General features: G+C 40.7%; 2 protein-coding genes and 1 pseudogene across 8 annotated transcripts in view; 1 reads left to right on the top strand and 2 right to left on the bottom strand.

The window, feature by feature from the left end:
- Positions 1 to 3,037, bottom strand: part of aldh3b1 (aldehyde dehydrogenase 3 family, member B1) — a 45,403-nt gene extending 42,366 nt beyond the window's left edge. The window contains exon 1 of one of the 7 annotated variants that reach the window (XM_077618996.1): positions 2,909 to 3,037. Coding sequence is in view for 3 of the 7 variants with exons in the window: in XM_077618999.1 (XP_077475125.1) it covers positions 1,544 to 1,652 (109 nt within the window). In the remaining 4 variants the exon portion in view is untranslated. Of the gene's footprint in view, positions 1 to 1,163; positions 1,421 to 1,543; positions 1,721 to 2,908 lie in introns of those variants that run through there. The other 6 variants (XM_077619001.1, XM_077618997.1, XM_077618999.1 and 3 more) reach the window with 6 other exon arrangements.
- A 2,629-nt stretch (positions 3,038 to 5,666) lies between these two features.
- The window catches only part of coil (coilin p80), a 35,702-nt gene continuing 19,371 nt past the window's right edge, over positions 5,667 to 21,997 (top strand). The window contains exons 1-3 of the mRNA XM_077619077.1: positions 5,667 to 6,286; positions 9,547 to 10,306; positions 16,310 to 16,396. Of these exons, the coding sequence (XP_077475203.1) occupies positions 6,036 to 6,286; positions 9,547 to 10,306; positions 16,310 to 16,396 (1,098 nt within the window). The 5' untranslated portion in view covers positions 5,667 to 6,035. The remainder of the gene's footprint in view (positions 6,287 to 9,546; positions 10,307 to 16,309; positions 16,397 to 21,997) is intronic.
- LOC144088216 (general transcription factor II-I repeat domain-containing protein 2-like) lies at positions 18,971 to 21,213 on the bottom strand (annotated as a pseudogene).

Raw genomic sequence — 21,997 nt, 5'->3', positions numbered from 1 at the left:
TGATACAATGTAAAGACATTACTGAAAACCGATCTTGACATCCCTGTGTTATCACAGGACAACTTCTCTGTTCAACATTGGCGCCAAATTCACCTTCGGGAAAGGGTGTACTAATGTGCTCTTCCATTAGGACGGTACAAAAGTTAACATAGGATATGGTAGATTAGATTTTAATACTGTTAAAGAGGCAATGTGTAAGATTTGCACTTCAATTAAATGGCAGAAATATTTCAATTGACAAAAGTTTTTACACACCAATTAAATGATAGAATCTGGTTAAAAAGTATGCAAAAATAAACTCAAACAGATCCCAAACTATTAAAATTGTACAATAAAATAATTGCTGTCAGCTTTCTTAAAAAACGATGTCATCACAAGAGTAAAGGAGACAGGAGAGGGTGTATGCCTCAACGGAAAAGGAGTGTGTAGACGAGTTCCTTTCAGTTTTATCATGAAATACAAAATTGAAAGTGAGTCTTGTAATCATGAGATTGTAGTTCAAGTTCAAATTGGAGATGGCTGAAGTATCATAATACTGCCCCCATGACTCAGAAAAGGAGACGCACAGTCTCTGCCAGCTTGGAAGCATCTTGAGCTTCATTCACATTAGAGCTCCTCAATGGTAAATAACTTAAATTTACAACTTTACAAGCAGACCTGGCAAATCAAAACCTAACAGTTTCTCATCTGAAATTAAAACTTGGATTTTTTTTAAATGGTGCACGATCATGACCGGGGGAAAAACCCCAACTAAAGCCTTGTTACTTTAGTTCCCATGCCAGAAAATGGTTCATAGGTGTAGGAAATTGGAACAACATGAACTGTGCCGATATAAACCGACTTTTTTTTTTCATCCAACCGAGGGATGAACATCCACGTAGTGCACAAATGACATAAACAAATAAATAATCAGTAAATGTATTTCTTTTTACTGAATATTTATTTTTTTCATTTGTTGTTGTTATTTATGCACTATGTTTTAAAAGCTTGAAATCTATTTATATTTGTATAATGACAATAAAAGCATTCAATTCAATTCACTAGGGCAGCTAGCCCAAATGCTAACCATTTAATGCTGCTATATTTTACTGCAGTTAAGCTAAAAAAAACAAAAAAGTCTTGATGAAAATATTTGGAATAAGACAACAGAATAGCCTACTTACCGGTTGCTACTTCCTTCTATGTGTCCAATTATTAAATTCATCCCTCGGTTGGATGAAAAGAAATTGTTAGGAGCCGCCTGCTATTGTTTTTCCCGACTCTCGTTTGTCCCTCCTGCCTTGCTGTTGTGTTCACACAGCTGCGCGTGATTCGAAATTAGTCCCTGATGGGTCTATTTAAACCCCACTGAGTTTAATGTCATTGTTGGATCATCTTCCTAAATTCCCTTACCATGTATCCACGTTACCTTGTTCCTCGATTCCCTGTGTTTTCCCTAATCTGGTTTGGTTTCATGTTTCGTTTCATAAGTCTTTGTTATTTTGTAAGGTCCCTCCTAAGTTATTAAATTTTTGGTTATGAGCACCATTTGCCTCGTCCTCACCTGCTTCCCCGCGACTGGGTCCTAACTCCTCGTACCTCGCCTCGACGTCTCCCGTGGACGTAACAAAGACACACACCAACATAACACTACGTAACCATGACAGGAACATGACTATAAACCCCCCCTCCCCCAACTGACCAAAACACAGGGTTCAAATACATATGCAGGGGTTTGATAAGACAATTGGAGATACCTGGGTCATATGTGGGAAGGAGAGCTGGAAAAACACCGCAGGTGAAACTCATGGATAATCACGCGGACAGGACACACAAGGCAAAAAACACCCAAACCCCAACACACGTGATAACTGGGATGCCTACTGTATATAATTAAATTAAATTGGTAGTCAGTTGGCATCATTGGTTTCATATTATCAACATTTTATTTTTTTGATAATATAATATAATATTAATTATACTGCGATTGGCTGGCAACAAATTCAGGGTGTCTTCCAAATCACTTATCTGGCTTATCCATGCATTTCAGGGAGGAGTTGTGTCAGTCAATCCAGAGTGCTGCAATTTTGGCTTAAATAGCCATAGGTACTATTTACCTAGGAACGTGGATATCACCCCTTTCCTTAGTGAGCCCCGGAGAGAAAGGCCAAGTGTCTGGACCCTCGAGGCTAGAAGTTCTTGTGGTCATTCAAATGTTTTAATTCCCAGACATTCATTCACAGTTTATCTGTGCATTGCAGCTCAATAAATGACAATAATTGCCACAATATGCACTAATTTATGTGTGGAGTGTATACGAGTATGTACTTAGTAAGTATATTTATAAAATAAGGTGTCAAAACTATCCTACAAAGTTCCATGTGAATGCAGGATTCCATTCTAACTGAAACAGCAGGAACAGGTTGACAAATTAGGTTTCTGCTGAAACAAGCAGCACCTGACTGCAATCACCGTATTACAGATGTAAGAGAACAGATTGGTAAAAAGGTGTCGTCTTCAATGATTGGTGGGAAAACCTGAACCCACTTGACGCTTTGTGGAATCGGTTTGACACCTGACTTATAATAATTATTGTATGACCTGTTTCATTTTTATTGTATTATTCCCTTTTGTAGCAATTGTAGTAGTAGCCAGTTATATTTTTCTTATTGTGTATTACTAGAACATATGCTTACAATACTGTTCTTCATGAACTTGAACATCTTTCACTCGCTCCCACCCACGCACATACCACCACACGCACAAACACTTGCTATTAAATGCAAAAGTAACTATTAAGCATTTCCCCAAGTGTTGCATGTTATAAATGGCCAGTTATTGTAATTTAGGGTGTCACCTGAGGACACCATTACCCACATTAACAAGCAGATAAAATTTATAAACTATAATAAAAAATTGTTTCACCAACCTGCTTTGGGGGATTTAATCGAGTTCTTGAACTGCCGTTTAAAAGACACCCTGATGATGGTAGTTATTTCCGGGTGTTGTACTTTTTACACAATGTGGGTAGGACATTTTTATTGCGACGCTAGACTAGACAAACGAGTCTTGCTGCTTCTGACTCTTTGGCAGCTCATATGTAGCACCGATTTTCACCACATTTTCCTTGCGTTTTGTTATTGAGGCTGTGAGGTATACTAGGTTCCTTTATGGGGTTTCGTTTGGATTGTTGTATTCTTGGCTTTTTCCCTTTGTGACTTGTTCTTGTGATTAGCCATTTATTTCTCCTGTAATTTTCCCTCCATGGTGTCACTCCTTAGTCGCTGCCTCACGTGTCACCCAGCTGTCTGATTGTCTCGTCTACCCGTTCTGTTCATACTTGTTCACGTCAGTTCAGTTTTCTTCGTGCTCCTCGTGCCCCTGTGTTTTCCCCCATAAATTGGGTTTTGTTGTTTAAGTTGATACTTTGTCACTTCTCCCTGGTCTTGGTATTAAGGTTTGTTTTTAGTGAACCCATTTTTGTTTATTAAAAAATTATATAGTACGCGCCCATTCCCTCGAGTTGGCGTTTGTGTCTGCCTGTGATTCCCCTGCACTTGGGTTCTAGTGTGCCTGATGCATAGAGTTTTGAGAGAAATCCAGTGGGCATAAAGTTTAGATTTTGCAGCATTTATTTTGGCTTCCCTTTTTTGATTCCCCCAAGTCAGGGGCAGATCAGGAAAAATATTTTGGGGGCGGTTAGAGGGGTGCAGGGACTATTATAAAGGTGACAAATATTTCATAATTGTAGTACAATTTATTATCGATTCTTTGGACGAGTAGAATATTTTTGCAATGATTCAAATCAAGGGCCTTCAATCGATTTAATACAGACTTATGAACACATTTAACACAATCGACTCCAATTTACCTTAAGTGTTACGACCTGGCACGATCGGGAATGGATTAGGACCCAGGCGCGGGAAGCAGGAGGGGAGCCTGGCAGTTAGCTTCAAAACAACATCTTTAATAAATCAACAGGGATCTACAAATCAACAAAGGCTTGGAACCAAAACGGGAGCATGCAGGACGCATGCAGGAGATGCAGGAACTGCAGGAACGATCCGACCATAATGAACCCAGCGGGAAGCCACCCACGCTTGCGCCAACGCTCTCGTCGACGCCAGCCACCCTTCTCAAAGCCCCCAGACCACATGGATTCAGCGAGAAGCTCCCCAAAATCTTTTGGGGAGTTTATAACGGACAACAGCCACGTATCGCGCGACAAGGGCAGCGACCACTGATCACAGACCACGGACGGCGACTGCACCTTCGAATCTGTACACGCCACATGGACTCCACGGCAACCGGCCGGCACGGACGCCCGCCGGACTGACCACTCCCACGCCTCGTCACCGGTCGGCGCAGACGCCCGCCGGACCGGCCCCTCCCTCGTCTCTTCACGGGCTGGCGCGGATGCCCCCCGGACGATGATAACGGTTCCCACCTGCCCTCCCTGCCTGTTTTTCGCTTTTCATGGACATTCGGCATTAGGACGTCTAGAATCCGTCCCTTAGAGGGGTGGTACTGTCAGGAGTGGCTCATTTGTCACTCCTGGCTTGCCGTCAGATCAGAGCAGCTGCAGACAATCCTTGTTTGCCTCCTGGTGTGGGTATTTAAGCACCACACAAAGGATGGCTCATTGTCGGATCGTTCCTGCAACTCCTGCATGTGTCCAGCATGCTCCCGTTTTGGTACCAAGCCTTTGTTGATTTGTAGATCCCTGTTGATTTAGTAAAGATGTTGTTTTGAAGCTAACTACCTCGTTCCCCTCCTGCTTCCCGCGCCTGGGTCCTAATCCATTCCCGATCACGCCACGACGACGCGGCGCCATCGTAACACGAAGCATGAAAACATATGGATGTGTTTGACAATTTTGTTGATAAAACAGATTTTTTAAATCAAAACACGTCATGCCTCCTTTTTCCGAATGAGGACCATGGTCTCAGATTTGGAGGTGCTGATTCTCATCCCGACCACTTCACACTTGGTTGGGAATTGCTCCAGCGAGAGTTGGAGATCACTGTCAGATGAAGCCAACAGAACCACATTATCTGCAAAAAGCAGGGATGCAATACCGAGGCCACCAAACCGGACCCGCTCAATGCCACAGCTGTGCCTAGATATTCTGTCCATAAAAGTTATGAACAGAATCGGTGACATATGGAAGCCCTGGCGTAGTCCAACCCCCACTGGAAATGGACACGATTTACTGCCGGCTATGCGGACCAGACTCTGCCACACTCTAAATTGCCCCTAGGTGTGAGTGTGCATGGTTGTCCGTCTCCTTGTGCCCTGCGATCGGCTGGCCACCGATTCAGGGTGTCCCCCGTCTCTGGCCCGGAGTCAGCTGGGATAGACTCTAGCACCCCCCGCGACCTTAATGAGGATAAAGTGGTTCAGAAAATGAGATGAGATGAGAGATTTTGGCTGTAGTACTAGATTGCGTAACCACATCCACTACAATTAATGGCACTCCCAAATGTATCATGGAGGTCCTTTTTTGTACAAAGCTTTTTTTCTGTAAATTGCCTTTAATACCCGAATATGTTTTTTTAAGAATAATTAATATATCGACTTTAGATATCGGCAAACCCCCACCCCTATTGGTTTTTGGAAGAAAAAAAGTCCTATTGAGGTCGATCTCTATCGCATTAATTAAACCTCACTTCCTTTCGTGTTTTCTTTTCCGGGTCGCCACAGTTTTCCCATCTAACAATTCATTCATTCTACTTTAGCTGCTTTACTTTTCCAGAACAGTAAACATCAGGTAGATTGTATCGCAGCCACGTTAATACGGTTTGATAAAATATTTTTTTTGTAATTGTGTAAAGAATCTCTAAATCATTTTACATTCTCGCTTTAACCCCATTACAAAAGAGCCCAGCAAAGTAAGAGTAGTCTGTCGCAAGATGGCGGCTAGTTAGTGGCGCTCTCTACTCCAGGTTGCGATATTGAGTTATATCTATAGTAGTGCCAACCCTTTCATCGTTTGGGAAGTGTGGTCTAGCAGTGAATGACATTTAAACCTTCATTTATACAAAGCAAAAATAGACATGGATGCACATTGTCGAAACTACATTCGCGTACGTTTGCACTTTGACTATCCGCCACCGTCGGTTGTCGATTTTCGAATGTTTTGGGTGCTCGTGGATTTAAACAAGTGCCGTTTAGTGTCCGACCTAGAGAGCACAATCAGAGATAAATTTGAGTACAGTAGTCAAAGCATGATAAACCTCTTCATAGAGGATTGCTACCTACTACACACGGAAAGCATTCATGTTGTTCGGGAGAACGACCTACTCAGGTGAGTGATGCATTTATTTATTTTTAAATTGAACAGTTTTTGTTCTCCCGTAAATGTTTGAAATGTTCTCTCTTTTTTGTTAGCAGGTAGAAAAACAACAACCAATATATAACTGCAGCATAATAACAATTTGCACATTGTAGGAGACAACGAGGTTGCTAACCATTACAGTCTTCCCTCGAATTTGGCGGATAATGTAGACCAGACAGCCGCGATAATCGAAAAACTGCGAAATATCATCACCCTTATTTCTACATTACGTACATGTTTTTTGCGCTCATACTATATCAAAAAGTGTAAATATTAAAGATTACACAATCATATGCATATGTAAGTTCTGCAATGTATTAATATTTATTAATAGAATGCAGTGGCGGTCGGTGCATTTTCTCGTAGCGCCTTCAACGTATCAATCCAACCATCAAAAACTATTTTATGGCTATAAAACAGGGGTCTCGAACTCAATTTACCTGGGGGCCGCTAGAGGCCGAGTCTGGGTGAGACTGGGCCGCATCAGGATTTCCACAAGAAAAGCACTGATAAAACATTCCAACGTTATCAAATATCTTTATTTTTTAACAAAAAATAATGAATTAAATAAATTAACTTAAAGATGAATAAAAAATATATCAATCAGTAATACAAAACCAAATAATACTAATGAGCATACAGTAGATATACACTGGCTGGCTAAGTAGAGAAAATGAATTATTTTTATTCCGTTTCAAATGTCTGTATTAACAGCTCTTTAACCTTTAACTTTCTGAACTTGAATGGAACATTGAACATGAAATATTCTGAACACGGCTTCTCTTGCCTACTCCTTGCTGCTAGAGACCTGGCAGCGCTTCTTCTCACATAGTCATATTTGGCTTGAGGGAGGAAGCAGTGGAGACCCTCAGTAGAGCTTGAAGATGCTCATCAGTAAGTCTGGACCTGTACTTGGACTTATTGAAGTTCAAGGTGGAGAAGAGCTTCTCACACAAGTATGTGCTCCCAAAAAGGCACATGGTCTGCTTGAACCTTCGGGAAAGTTCAGGGAAGCTGGGGGTCAACTCTCTCAAAAATTGCCCAAGCTTGTCTGCTTCTCCACTCACCTCCCTGAACTTGGCTTTGAGTGCAGAGTTGCAAAAAAACGTCTATAGACGAAACGTCTTTAGGCGAATCATCCGGTCACGACATCATCATTGCTCGCTATGGGCACACCAGTATCACACCTGCCACAAGCAGGTGCATGTCAATGTTCCCTCTAATTTTTCATGTAAAACATGCTGTAAAACACGAAAAACATGAGTGGACAGAGCTACTGCCACTGGCTGCCACTTAAACGGCGCCATCATGGGGAAAGGGGTAAAAAAAAAAAAAAAAAAAAAAAAATTAAAAAAAAAATAATAATAATGATTTTTTTTTTTACTGCGCGCCATATGATTGCTACTGCGCAGAGAAGACGAGAGTAGTGCGCAATTGCGCACGCGCGCAGCTTAGAGGGAACATTGCTCCGAACACAAGTGTCATTCATATCAATTTTGCGGGCCGCACGAACATTAATCTTTCATATTAAGACGGGGGCCGCAAATTATCGTCCCGCGGGCCGCAAGTTTGAGACCCCTGCTATAAAACCTCTACTGCAGCTAGAGCTGCGACACATAAAAAATAATCAATAAATCAATGCACAAAACTGGGGTAAAATCCACTTCCTAGCAGCATTTCATGATTAAATACAAATACTGGAGCTTTTCACACATTAAAACCAGGCCAGGGGGGCGATTTTCCCGGGAAAAGACAGCGATGAACGTCAATGGCGTATGGGCAAACATTGCCCGAAAATGGGGTAAAATCCAGCCGAAAACAGCATTTATTGATTAAATACAAATACAGGAGCTTTTTAGACATTAGAACCGGGCCCGGAGTATCATTTCCCCGGTAAAAAAGACAGCGATGAACGTTGATACGTCCATACGTGAAATGACAAAAAATGCACTAAAATTAGGTAAAATCCACTTCCTAGCAGCATTTATTGACTGAATACAAATACTGGAGCTTTTGAGACATTACAACCAGTCCAGGGGGTGATTTCCTCGGGAAAAGACAGCGATGGACGTCAATGGCGAAACGGCAAAAATTAAACTGGGGTAAAATCCACATCCTAGCAGCATTTAGTGATAAAATACAAACACGGAGCTTAAATACAAACACTGGAGCTTTTCAGATATCAGAACCGGGCCCCCAATTGAAATATTATTTAGGAATATAGCAATATTATACTGACCAAAAATTATTTTTAACTGTACACAATATCCATCCTCCTTTCTTTATTCCTTCTTTTCTAGGCCAGACCTTCTATTCTTCTTTTTCGCCATCGAAGCTAATGATGAAAGTTGAGCCTGTCCTGTCATATTTCCGGTATTGTGGGTGGAGTTTGCGATATCTGGCTGCCTCGGCTTTGGCCCGCATACTAGCCAACCATAGTTGGTGAAAGCAATGACGTATCCCAGCCAGCAAAATGCTAACGCCTATGAAAAATCATTGTGGGGTTGCCAACTCGAAATCTGATTGGTTAAAAGCAACAGTCTAGTTTAATGCAGCAGAGCCCGCAGAACTGATTGTGAAGGCTTTGAGGCAGATCTGATCTGGCAACAAATAATGGCTGAAATGTGATTGGTTAAATGCTTCAATATGAAAACATACATCTGGAAGCAGTTCAACCAGGGGGGAAAGCAATGAAAGGACGCTAACAGACCATTTTCAAAGGAAGACAAAAGCAAACAACTGCAGTCTAAAGTCAGGGTGGAGGCGGAGCAAATAGAGCCAACCCGGGAGAAGAAAGGTATAAAATTTTAAAACAAAATTAGAATGAAGTTTAGTGTAAGGTTAGTAGATTAAACTTATTTTTGAGTGTCTGTATCTTAATCCAAATTCATTTCTCTCCTCCGCGAAATCCGTCTAATTTTAGTACTATTAAACATCATAACCATGAGTTATTTGTTACTCTGTTAATAGATGGCGAAACAAAACAAAAAAAAATATTTTTCCACTCCAATTTCCTGTTTTTTTTTCAGAGGGTTGGAACGAAATAATTTGTTTTTAGTTCATTTCTATGGGAAACAATTTGACATATGAGCTCAGTCACGGAACGCATTACGGTATCTCAAGGTACCACTGTAGTTTGTTATATTTGTCCGATATTATTTTCAGTTTTGTCCTGCATGTGATGTTTAAATGTGTTGATGACTAGTATGTGCTTTGTTTTATTTTTTTAGGGTGAAGGTGGAGTGTGTTTCTCACCTGGATGCGGACAAACACCATCCAAAAACATCCAAAAACGGCAAAAAGAGACGCAGATCGTCATTCAGCGAGCCAAATAATAATGGTGAAAATGGAACATCTTTCGAATTGGGAGGCAAAATTATTAAGAAAACGCACCAAGAGGTTTTGAAAATAGACACCAATAAGATACTTTGTATGGAGACTGAATATAAAGTATCAAAGAAGAAAAGGAAAAAGGTCAAGGCAACTGGTGTCACAGCCACCAAACCACCAACATTGTCTACACCTCAAAATCACAAACCCAACCAAAACTCCAAGGCGGATATATCACAACAATCAAAATCACAGACATCCACTCTTTCTGATTCCAATAAGCATAAAAGTGCTGAGTATGAAGTCCCCAACCAAACGGGAACTAAAAGAGACTCCTCCGCAAAAGTGAAACATCTCTCCCAAGTACTTCCAAGCACCCATGCTGTCACGAATGGTTCCTCATCTACCTCATCAGATATAGAATCATCAAATGAGACCGTCACTGACATCGTCAAGCATAAAAATAATGATTTAACCAATCTTAAATCAAGTTTGAACCACAATTTTTCTACTGAACTTTCAAACTGTGGCCCAAAAAAACATTCAAGTGTGTCAGTAACACCACTTGGCAAAATCCGAAAGTGTCAGGGGTCTTGTGACATAAACAACGGCGAAAAGGCAGAGGTGGTTACTCTACAGTCCATTCAACAAAGCCCTGGGGTGAGTAATATCCTCCTAATCACTCAAACATTTTGAGGATAAAGATGACTTACACTTTCATCAAGGACATCTTTATTTTATTTTCAAATGTAATTTATGTAAGCTTTTTTTATGCTACAGGAATGCTCTATTTGAAACCTTTTAACATCATCAGTTTTAAAACAATTTATATATTAACCGTTGTTCAAATGATTTTCCAAAGTGAGTAAAGATTTAGCAAGTGATCTACTAATTAAGACATACCTTGTCACACATTGCACATGTGAATAAATAACATAATTTGTGACAAACATGACTTCAACTCCTTTCCCAACTTTTCTCCTTGTCAATCCAGCTCTGTTTTTCTTAATGACATTAATATCTTGATAATACAGTAATCCCACGATTATCACGGCTTGACTTATCGTGAATTCGCTACTTAGCGATTTTTTTTCCCACAATTAATGATTAAAAACAAGAAAGAAATGAAAATTGCGGCCAAAATGGTGCCGGAAAATGGCTGAAGTCAGGGTAACGCCTCCTCTTCTGCGCTGCAATAATTGGTTCTAACCATACCATAGACGAAGAAAGCAAAGTATAAATGAGAATGCCCTATCGGGAGATGATTCCTTTGGATACCAACATGTTTAGAACCAAAGCTAAGACCTTTTACGATAGCTCCTTGGTAGACCGGGAGGCAGTGAAACGCTACATCAAGGAAAAGTTCCCTCACATAATTCAAGAGAATGGTTGGTTATCTTCCGGAGCAAGTTTTTGTCATGGATGAGACTGGCCATTTTTGGAAGAGGATGCCTTCACAGACATTCCTATTTAACGATGAACTGAACGTGCTGATCATCATCATCTGTGTGAATGCTGCTGCCTTCATGGTAAAACCAGCCTTAATCTACAAGTTCGACTGTCTTCCTGCATTAAAAACAAGAACAAAGCCTTGCTGCCTGTTAACTGGATGAGCAACCCGAAAGCCTGGATCACAAAAGCCTCCACAAAGGACTGGCTCTTAAACTGGTTCATCCCGAACGTGAAGCTGTACCTCGCTGAAAGAGGGCTGCCCTTCAATGTCTGGACTGTGAAGGAGAACTTGGACTAAAACTCCCATATACCTGTTTTTTCTGATCTATATCAAGCGGAGAGGAACTATTTTTGCTGTGAGTACATTATTTAACGCATTTAGATTTTTTTTCAATAGAGTCATACCTCGTCATACGACCGCTCGTCATACAATATTCTCGTCTTACGACGGAAATTTCGATCGAATAATTTGCCCGAGATGCGATCAAAATTTCGTGATGCGACCAAGCCATCTCTTTCGTGTATAAAATATATCTACGAGCACTGGGCGGACTTTGCATTTCCGCACCCGTTTTTCCCCCCCACTTTGGTCTACATTTACATACCAGGTAAACAACATTGGATCGGCAGAGTTTTGCAAAGAAAAGATCTGGAATATACACTCGGTAATCAGACACAGGGAAGCGGCAAGTTCCAAACAACTCTTGATGCGTTCGTTTTGAAGGCTCCGGCGGAACGTCGGGGTGGGTTCAACCCGTTACAAAGGTAAAAAAGATTAAAACAAAATTAGAATTCAGTTTTGTGTGAAGTTACATTAAACGTTGAGTGTCTGTATATATTAATCCAAGTGAATTTAAATTTGTTTGTTCGTTTACGAGTGCCGTGGATAAAGTCCCCCCAACACCCCCGCCCCCCGCCTCCGTGTGTGTCGTTGCTTTCCCCTCCGCGAAATGCGTCTAATTTTACTTCTATTAAACACATTTTATTACTATTAAACCACTCGTTATTTATTACTTTGTCAATAGACGGCAAATAATAAATAAATAAAACATGTTTTACACGAGTGCGTCGTGGCCGTGGATAAATTCTCCCCTAACACCTCCCCCACCTCCGTGTGTATGTCGCTGTCTATATCCCCGGCGAAATGCTTCTAATTTTACTTGTATTAAACACATTTTATTACTATTAAACCACTCGTTATTTATTACTTTGTCAATATATGGCAAATTAGAAAAAAATAAACATTTTTTCCAATCCAATATCCTGTTTTTGGTGTTTTTTCAGAGTTGGAACAAATTAATTTGTTTTCCATTTATTTCAATGGGAAACGTCCGCTCGAGTTACGAGAATCTCATCATACGATCTCAGTCTCGGAACGGATTACGATCGTATGTCGAGGTACCACTGTATAGATTACAGTGGCGGTCGGTGCATTTTCTCGTAGCGCCTTCAACGTATCAATCCAACCCTCAAAAACTATTTTATGGCTATAAAACCTCTACTGCAGCTAGAGCTGCGACACATAAAAAATAATCAATAAATCAATGCACAAAAATTGGGTAAAATCCACTTCCTAGCAGCAGTTCATGATTAAATACAAATACTGGAGCTTTTCAGACATTAAAACCAGGCCAGGGGGGCGATTTTCCCGGGAAAAGACAGCGATGAACATCAATGGCGTAAGGGCAAACATTGCCCGAAAATGGGGTAAAATCCAGCCGAAACAGCATTTATTGATTAAATACAAATACTGGAGCTTTTTAGACATCAGAACCGGGACCGGAGTATCATTTCCCCGGTAAAAAGACAGCGATGAACGTCGATACGTCCATACGTGAAATGACAAAAAATGCACTAAAATGAGGTAAAATCCACTTCCTAGCAGCATTTATTGATTGAATACAGTGGTACCTCGACATACGATCGTAATCCGTTCCGAGACTGAGATCGTATGACGAGGTTCTCGGAACTCGAGCGTTTCCCATTGAAATGAATCGGAAAAAAAAAATCGTTCCAACCCTCTGAAAAAACACCAAAAACAGGATATTGGATTGGAAAAAATGTTTTATTTCTTCTAAATCCCCATCTATTAACAAAGTAACACATAACTAGTGGTTTAATAGAAATGAAATGTGTTTAACCTAACTAAAATTGGGCGGATTTCGCCGAGGGGAGCGGGAGAGACGCACAAAAGGGGTGGGGGGGGCTTCGTTTTTTTTTCCACACAACGCACTCGTAAACGGAACAAACACTCCACCCTCACGTTCGCTATTGATGGGCTGTTTGCTGTTGTACTATTCCCTTCAAAACATTCCGAAAATGATGCACACAAATGTCCTCACATTCGGATAACGCACGACCACTTGCCAATGAGCAGCAGTCTTTTATCAGCGATCGCTCCGCTGCTCATGGGAGCATCGGGGGCCTGGCTAGCGGCTCCCTTTTAGCTTGTAGCATCTGTGGTCGCAAACGCTTTGAACGGCGCCTATGATAGAGTTGCTACTGGGGATGCTATTGCGGGGAGTTGCGAGCCAGTGCCCCTGATGTTCTTATGAGCAGCGAACGAGAAGGAATATAATACTCCTCGTATTATATAATAAGAACAGGAACTGCAGCAGCTGAGCTTACCCATGTATTGATTGTGGGTAAAGTTTTATTCTGAGAAAGAGTGCCATTGCCTGTCTTTTTCCCACGCATGCGCGTTGTGCGTTTCCTGTCTTAATAACTCTTTCGGTGCTCGTAGATATTGTTATACACGAAAGATATGCAAAAAGACAGTGCCATGGCCACCTGACTTGGTCGCATCACGAAATTTTGATCGCATGACGGGTGAATTATTCGATCGAAATTTCCGTCGTAAGACGAGAATATTGTATGACGAGCGGTCGTATGACGAGGTAGCACTGTACAAATACTGGAGCTTTTGAGACATTACAACCAGGCCAGGGGAGTGATTTCCTCGGGAAAAGACAGCGATGGACGTCAATGGCGAAACGGCAAAAATTAAACTGGGGTAAAATCCACATCCTAGCAGCATTTAGTGATTAAATACAAACACTGGAGCTTTTCACATATCAGAACCGGGCCCACAATTGAAATATTATTTAGGAATACAGTGGTACCTCGTCACACGACCGCTCGTCATACAAAATTCTCGTCTTACGACTTATCCTGGTCCCTTTGCAGAAAAACAGCCCCTAAAGCATGATGTTTCCACCCCCATGCTTCACAGTGGGTATGGTGTTCTTCGGATGCAATTCAGTATTCTGAATGATCCAAATGCTCTCTAGCGAACCGTAGACGGGTCTGGATGTGTACTGGCTTCAGCAGGGGGACACGTCGGCAGTGCAGGATTTGAGTCCATGGCGGCGCATTGTGTTACTGATAGTTGCCTTTGTTACTGTGGTCCCAGCTCTCTGTAGGTCATTCACTAGGTCCCCCCCATGTGGTTCTGGGATTTTTGCTCACCATTCTTGTTATCATTTTGACGCCACGGATGAGATCTTGCATGGAGCCCCAGATCGAGGGAGATTATCAGTGGTCTTGTATGTCTTCCATTTTCTTTTAATTGCTCCCACAGTTGATTTCTTTACACCAAGCGTTTTACCTATTGCATAGTCAGTCTTCCCAGCCTGGTGCAGGTCTACAATTTTGTCTCTGGTGTCCTTCGACAGCTCTTTTGTCATGGCCATAGTGGAGTTTGGACTGTGAGAGACTGAGTTTGTGGACAGGTGTCTTTTATACCGATAATGAGTTAAAACAGGTAACGAGTGGAGACCTCATTAGACCTCATTAGAAGAAGTTAGACCTGTTTGACAGCCAGAAATCTTGCTTGTTTGTAGGTGACCAAATACTTATTTTCCACTCTAATTTGAAAATAAATTCTTCAAAAATCAAACAATGTGATTTTCATTTATTTTTCCACATTCTGTCTCATGGTTGAGGTTTACCCATGTTGACAATTACAGGCCTCTCTAATTTTTTCAACTAGGAGAACTTGCACAATTGGTGGTTGACTAAATACTTATTTGCCCCACTGTATGTATTATGTTATAATTATCGATATTGACTGCTTTTTTTTTTTACCCTAATAACAATTTTTTCATAGCGCCCAGCTCTAGGAGTGATCCTACTTCGCGGTTTTTCGATTATCATCTCTCTATTATCTGCGATATTCAAGGGATTACTGTACACTGGCGGATTCTATTTATCATCATTAGTCAACATTGGATTTGAGAGATCCTCATTGAACTTCTGGAGTGAGTTTGCTGCATTGAAAATAAAGCGGCCGAATAATATCACACCCCCACTTTTTATTTTATTATTTTTTTAAAAGTATAAAATATCCAATATATTTCGTTCCACATCTCGATTGTGTCCCACTTAGTGTTGAGTCTTGACAAAAAATACTTTTACATGGTTCTATATTAACTTTTTAAGCCACCTGTCCATAGACTAGGTAACCCATCTATCTTACCTGCCGGAGGTGGCAATCCCCCTACCATAATTTTTTATTTACTGGATCACCATGTGACAAAACACATGCTTTAAATTTGAAATCCCAAACGGAACATGATTGATGCACACTGGCATGCGTAAAAAACAACAACTAATATTCGTTGCAAAATGGCAGCGCCCTTAAAGAAAACTAAGAAAATGTAGACAAATATTTCACACGACCAATGGAAAAAGTTCCCATGCGCAGCCATCTGCGCAGCAGACGAGAATGTGTCACAAAATTGCTGCGCTCATGGCAGGAAACAAAACAGATGAAGTGATTGTGATTTTCCTAATTTATTTTACATCACATAAAATGTTACCTGCCCTTTCGGGCAGCTGTCAAAACGTAATTAGCTGCCCGAAAAGAGTACTTAGCTTCCCCTGGCATTCGGGCAGTCATTAATGTTGAGCCCTGTTTTTTATCTTAATTTTTGAAGCCTGAAATGTGGCAAAAGGTTGAAAAGTTCAAGGGGGCCGAATACTTTTGCAAGGCACTGTACTTTTCCATGAAAAATTTCCCATAATTTTTTCCTGACAACTGTCATGCTTTCAGGAACAAATGTCTTTGTTGAGTTCAGGTTTTGTATGCAATGTAATATAATTGTCCTCTATGAAAACAGAGCAGTCCCGCTGTGATGGATTCAGGTGCCCAAAAGGTAACTAACCTCAATGCACTATGTAAACTGACATTTACTGTTCTTTTATTTTTAGAATAGTGCTGAAAGTGATTTACAAGATTACAGTGCAATGCCTCTTCTAGCTGCACCGCCACAGGTTGGACAGAAGATTGCATTTAAGGTAAACCTTGTTTTTTTTCTTTTCTTGAATGAAAACGTTATATGGCCGCGATCAGCAAGCGCTGTGAGTTCTGCATTCTATCTGTAGGATTGTTTTTTAAAAATTATTACTAGGAACCCAGCAGCAACTGTCGCCATATCCCTTACCTTTTACAAAAGTTTCGCCTCCCCCTTAGTCATGTTTACTAAGCTGATAAACCTTGCCATTGCAGGCAGATGTGTGCCGTGATTTAAGAGAATAATATATAATAATAATAATAATAATAATAATAATAATAATATAATATGCAGCTGAGTATTATAATGAAAATATTTGTAAAAAAAAAAGTAAAATAATTTAATTTGTCCAACTTTAGGTTCATTAGAAACAGTCTAACTCCTAAGTCAGCAAAACTGTATTTTGACACAATGGTCATATCACAGGTCTTAATGCCTAACAAGTAAGTCATCGTCCTGCAAGAGAACATTAAAACCAATTAAAACCGTTTATAAGCAAGCAAGCTCTGAAAGTATTGGACAGAAAGCCAAAAACGTACCATCACTGTCAGACATTAACAATACATAAATGCCAGAACTGGCACAATATTGTTAAATATGTAGATGCCATCTTGGTTTACAAAATCTTTCATGACAACACTGCCTACACCTGTGCTATTTGTTTGTCTCATCGTTTCAATGCTGCTTTCTAGTCTGTTGTCTTGTTTTTTTTGTCCTCAATCCTAGTGCCTTATTGAATTTATCTTGCATTTTTAACATCAACCTGCACAAGGGCCTAGAGATGTAATTTAGCTTTCAGATATAATCTTACATATTTACATGTATATGTTCATTAATATCTATTTTCCCTTTTATTAAATGAATCAAACTCAAACTCAATTGGAAAGGTTATTGAGGCAAAAACACAATCTCAACACCTACACCAAAGCAAAGTGTTCGAATACTAAGGTGTCGTTACAAAATATTACATGAAAAATCAAAACAAATAATCCTTAGTATTACCATAGGGAATTTGCATTGAAGGGCTCAGGCCCTGATCTATGGGTCTAGAACAGGTTTGGGCATTTTTTTTTTCATTCACGGCCCACAATGGGTTCTAATATTTGACAAAGGGGCCGGACCAGATGGATAGATTGCTTTGGTAACCCCACCTCATTGGAGAAAAAAATGCACATCTTTGGATATGGAGAAAACGTATGCTTTAATTTCAAATGAAAATGAAGATAAGCATTACAACAAAATTTCTGACTTTGGAATGAGTCTTAAAACACTGAAAATCAAATGAATAAAATGTGCCTTTTTTAAAATTTCTAACCATTTCTATTTTAAAGCATGGAAAGTTCTGTTGTTCTTCAGGATATCACCATTACTCTCCTCCTGGCTGTCTTTTTTTTCAAAAATGGTAGGAGATACAGAGGTACTTGTCCTGCTTCTTCTATTCAATTTATGTCCTCGGTGCCAAAAGACGACCAGTGCAAGGACAAAACAATGGCAGCAAGTCAGTCTCTAGAGTGGAATTACAGTGGTACCTCGTCATACAAAATGCTCGTCTTACGGGCGAAATTTCGATCGAATAATTCGCCCGTTATGCGGTCAAAATTTCGTGATGCGACCAAGCCAGGTCTTTTTTGCATATCTTTCGTGTATAACAATATTTACGAGCACGGAACTAATTAATTCAGATGAGTTTCTCATACGACCAGGAATCGCACAACGCGCATGCAAAAAGAGGGCTTTCTGGGTAATGAAGTACAGACGCTCCCCTACTTACGAACGAGTTAGGTTCCGAGCGATTGTTCATAAGTTGAATTTGTTTGTAAGTTGATTCAGTGCTATATTTTGTATTATAATTTATGTTTAAGGCCTAAATAAGTATATTGAATGTTTATATAAGTGCATTTGTATGTTTAAGGCTTGTATAAGTAACACGCATTGGTTTGTACTGAAAAAAACATTTAATAAAATGGAGAGAATATGTACAGTACTGTATAGAGAGAGATTTATGTATTAGAAACTGGCCGAAAGAAGCGATATAACGACGATTGCACAGTTTTCTTCTTTTTTTCATCATAAATGATGCGGTAGCACTGTATGGCATCATTCAATTGATTTGCAAACTTTGTGCAACGTTCAATATTTGGGTCCTGCTGCTCCATCTTTCTGTTTATAAATGGTACTGACGGTCGAACGATTGAAGTTGTATGCCCGTGAAACAATCACCACTCACGCGCATCAAGCTTTGTTATTATTGCCACTCGTTTCAAATGAAATGGCTTGCCTCTTCCTTGCAACTCCCTCAATAGAAGCATTTCGCTTTTTACCAACCATATTCAATAATGAATGCACGAGATATTTAATGATACAAATGAAAAAGGTTCTTTGCCCACTGGAGATACGTTCACGCACTTCCGCATTGCAACGAAGAAGGTAGATGCTGGGTGAGCTGAGCCCTCACAGCGCCAGGCGTCGGTATTAGCGGCGGAAAGAAGCACTACTCGGAAAAAAAATACAAAATTGGACTTACGAACATTTTTCGATTTAAACGCAATTTGCAGACATGTTCGTATGTACCGTTGTTCGTAAGTTTAATGTTCGTAAGCAGGGGAGCGTCTGTATACTCCTGCACACATTACCCATAGGCAATGGCAACCTTTCTCAGAATAAAACTTCATTACCCACAATCACTACGTGGGAAGCTCAGCTATGTCATTTCCTGTTGTTCTTTCTTAGGAAAGGTCCCGCGATCGTTCCTTAAAGACTATTTCTCGTTGGCAAGTGGTCGTGCGTTATCCTATTGTGAGGACATTTGTGTGCATCATTTTGGGAATATTTTGAAGGCAATACAACAGCAAACAGTCCATCGATAGCGAACGTGAGGGCGGAGGCGTGGCAAACCGCCAACCCGAAAAACGAAGGTAACAAAAGATTACAACAAAATTAGAATTCAGTGTTGTGTAAAGTTACATTAAACGTATGTTTGAGTGTCTGTATATATTAATCCAAGTTAATTTAAATTTGTTTGTTCCGTTTACGAGTGCATTGTCGTGGGAAAAAAAAAGGAACCCCCCGCCCACGCCCCCAAACGTCTGTCTCCCGTCGGTGAAATCTGCCCAATTTTAGTTAGATTAAACACATTTTATTACTATTAAACCACTAGTTATGTGTTACTTTGTTAATAGATGGCGAATTAGAAGAAATAAAAAAAATTCCAATCCAATATCCTGTTTTTGGTGTTTTTTCAGAGGGCTGGAACAAATTAATTTGTTTTCCATTCATTTCAATGGAAAACGTCCGCTTGAGTTACGAGAATCTCGTCATACAAGCTCAGTTCCGGAACGGATTAAGCTCGTATCTCGAGGTACCACTGTATATTTGATCAGCGCACACTGTTTATTTTGATTATGGGTGCATCACGGAGACACTTTCAATTTTAATGGGAACAGTGTTGTTGGTCTCCTTTTTTAGCCAGTGCATCAAAGTCTGGATTTAGGTTTGTTGTGGCAATTCTCAGAATGGATCTGAGGTGTTGGTCTGTTAACTTGGATCTGTGGCTGACTTTGTTGATGTTCATGATGCTGAAGGTCTGTTAACACACAGGTCAAGTCGAACAACGCCAGCATATTCTGTGCTGTCCGCTGCAGCCTTGGAAACGCTGCTTTATTGAGTGAAGCATAGAAGTCATTTAGTTTCATAGAGTTGAACTTCTCTTTTAAGACAGGGTCGCACTGAAGGTCGTTCAGTTCGAGCTGCAGCTCCTCTGAGCAGTTTCAGGTTCTTGTGACAGATTTCGACAAAATTGACAAGTCACTTCAGTTGTTGGCGTGTCCTCTGAGAACCGACAGCAGAATTATCTGTGCAGTGCATCCAGTAACACTTTATTTCTTCACTTTTTTCTCCGGCAGCTTTCAGTGTGGCTAGCGTAGGAAAATGAGTTCAAAATTGGCGTAGAGAATAAAGCCATCTTGGATTTGAAGGCTTTCACGTTTGTGTACATATCTTGCACAAACGTATCCTTCCCCTGTAGTTTCGTGTTGAGCTTGTTCAAGTGTGAAAATACGTCCGTAGCAAATGCAAAATCACAAATCCAGCTCTCGTTGCTGAGCTCAAGAAATTCATCAGCCTTCCCCAGTTGCTCCAAAACCACGCCAATTTCCTCTTTGAGCTCCCACACGTGTTGAAACACTTTGCCCAAACTCAACCAGCGCACACAGGAGTGATAAAGCAGGTCCTGGTGATCCGCATCAGTTTCCGACAGGAACGCAATAAACTGACGGTGCTGAAGTTCCGTTGCACGTATGAAGTTTTCAGTTGTAATACCGATTTACATAGAGATTCCTGGTGGATAATGCAGTTGAAGAAAATGACATCTTGGTCAGGGTTTTCATCTTTCACTCTATTCTGGACTCTCCTCAGCAGGCCCACGTTTTCCCTGTTATATTCAGGGAACCATCTGTGGTGACATTGACAAGCTTACTCCAAGTAAGCTTCACATTTTCGATGACAGCAGACACCCAGTCAAACAAGTCCTCTCCCCCTGTTTGTCCTTTCAGAGACTCCATTGTCAAAAACTCCTATGTTATTTCAAAAGTGTCGTTGATACCTCGGATAAAAATGAGGAACTGAGCAGTGTCTTTGACATCATTGCTTTCATCCAGCGCTAAAGAATACAACGTGAATGACTCCATCTTTTTGTTTACGATGCTCTTGATATCTTCATCTATTAGTTCCACACACCGAGTCACTGTCCGCCGTGGTAACCTAATTTTCTTAAATGTGTCTTTGGTCTCCGGGCACAAAATACCTGGTGTCTCCACCATACATTCTTTTAAAAACCCATCCTTAGACAGTGTTTTGCTGGCCTTTGCTATTTTGAATGAAACTGGCCTTGGGACTTGACTCTTGAATGGTGAAAAAAACATTGTTGAGCTTTTAAATTACCTGCCAACTTCTGAGCAGCAGCTTCTCTTTCTTTTGCTGACAGCTTGCCAGCACCGTTAGCTAATATTATACTACAATACTATATACTCTTTAACAGCTGCAACAGTTTCTTAGCATAACAGGCAAACAGCAGGTGATCGGTGTGCAGTGAAAAAATATTTAGTTGACCCCACTCCGAACAGGTAAACACTTGAATTCTTTGTCCACTTTCCGTTTCTTAGGGCCGCTCATCTTTACAGAAGGGCTGATGGACCGAGAAGGGTCAGAGGGTAAAAAGCAAACGAGAAGTACAGACGCTCCCCTACTTACGAACATACGACTTACGAACAACGGTACATACGAACATGTCGGCAAATTGCGTTTATGTCGGAAAATGTTCGTAAGTTCGATTTTGTATTGCGCGTAGTGCTTCTTTCCGCCGCTAATACCGACGCCTGGCACTGTGAGGGCTCAGCTCACCCAGCATCCACCTTCCTCTGCCCAGTTTGTTGCAGTGCGTAAGTGCGTGACGTATCTCCAGTGCGCAAAGAACCTTTTTCATTTTTATCATGAAATATCTCATGCAGCCATTATTCAATATGGTTGGTGAAAAGCGAAATGCTTCTAGTGAGGGAGTTGCAAGGAAGAGGCAAGCCATTTCATTTGAAACGAGTGGCAATAATAACGA

Source organism: Stigmatopora argus, chromosome 14 (assembly GCF_051989625.1).
Source record: "Stigmatopora argus isolate UIUO_Sarg chromosome 14, RoL_Sarg_1.0, whole genome shotgun sequence".
In the NCBI taxonomy this organism is placed as follows: domain Eukaryota; kingdom Metazoa; phylum Chordata; class Actinopteri; order Syngnathiformes; family Syngnathidae; genus Stigmatopora; species Stigmatopora argus.
Note: the sequence above shows the minus strand (reverse complement) of the source record. Positions and strands in the feature narration are given on the sequence as shown.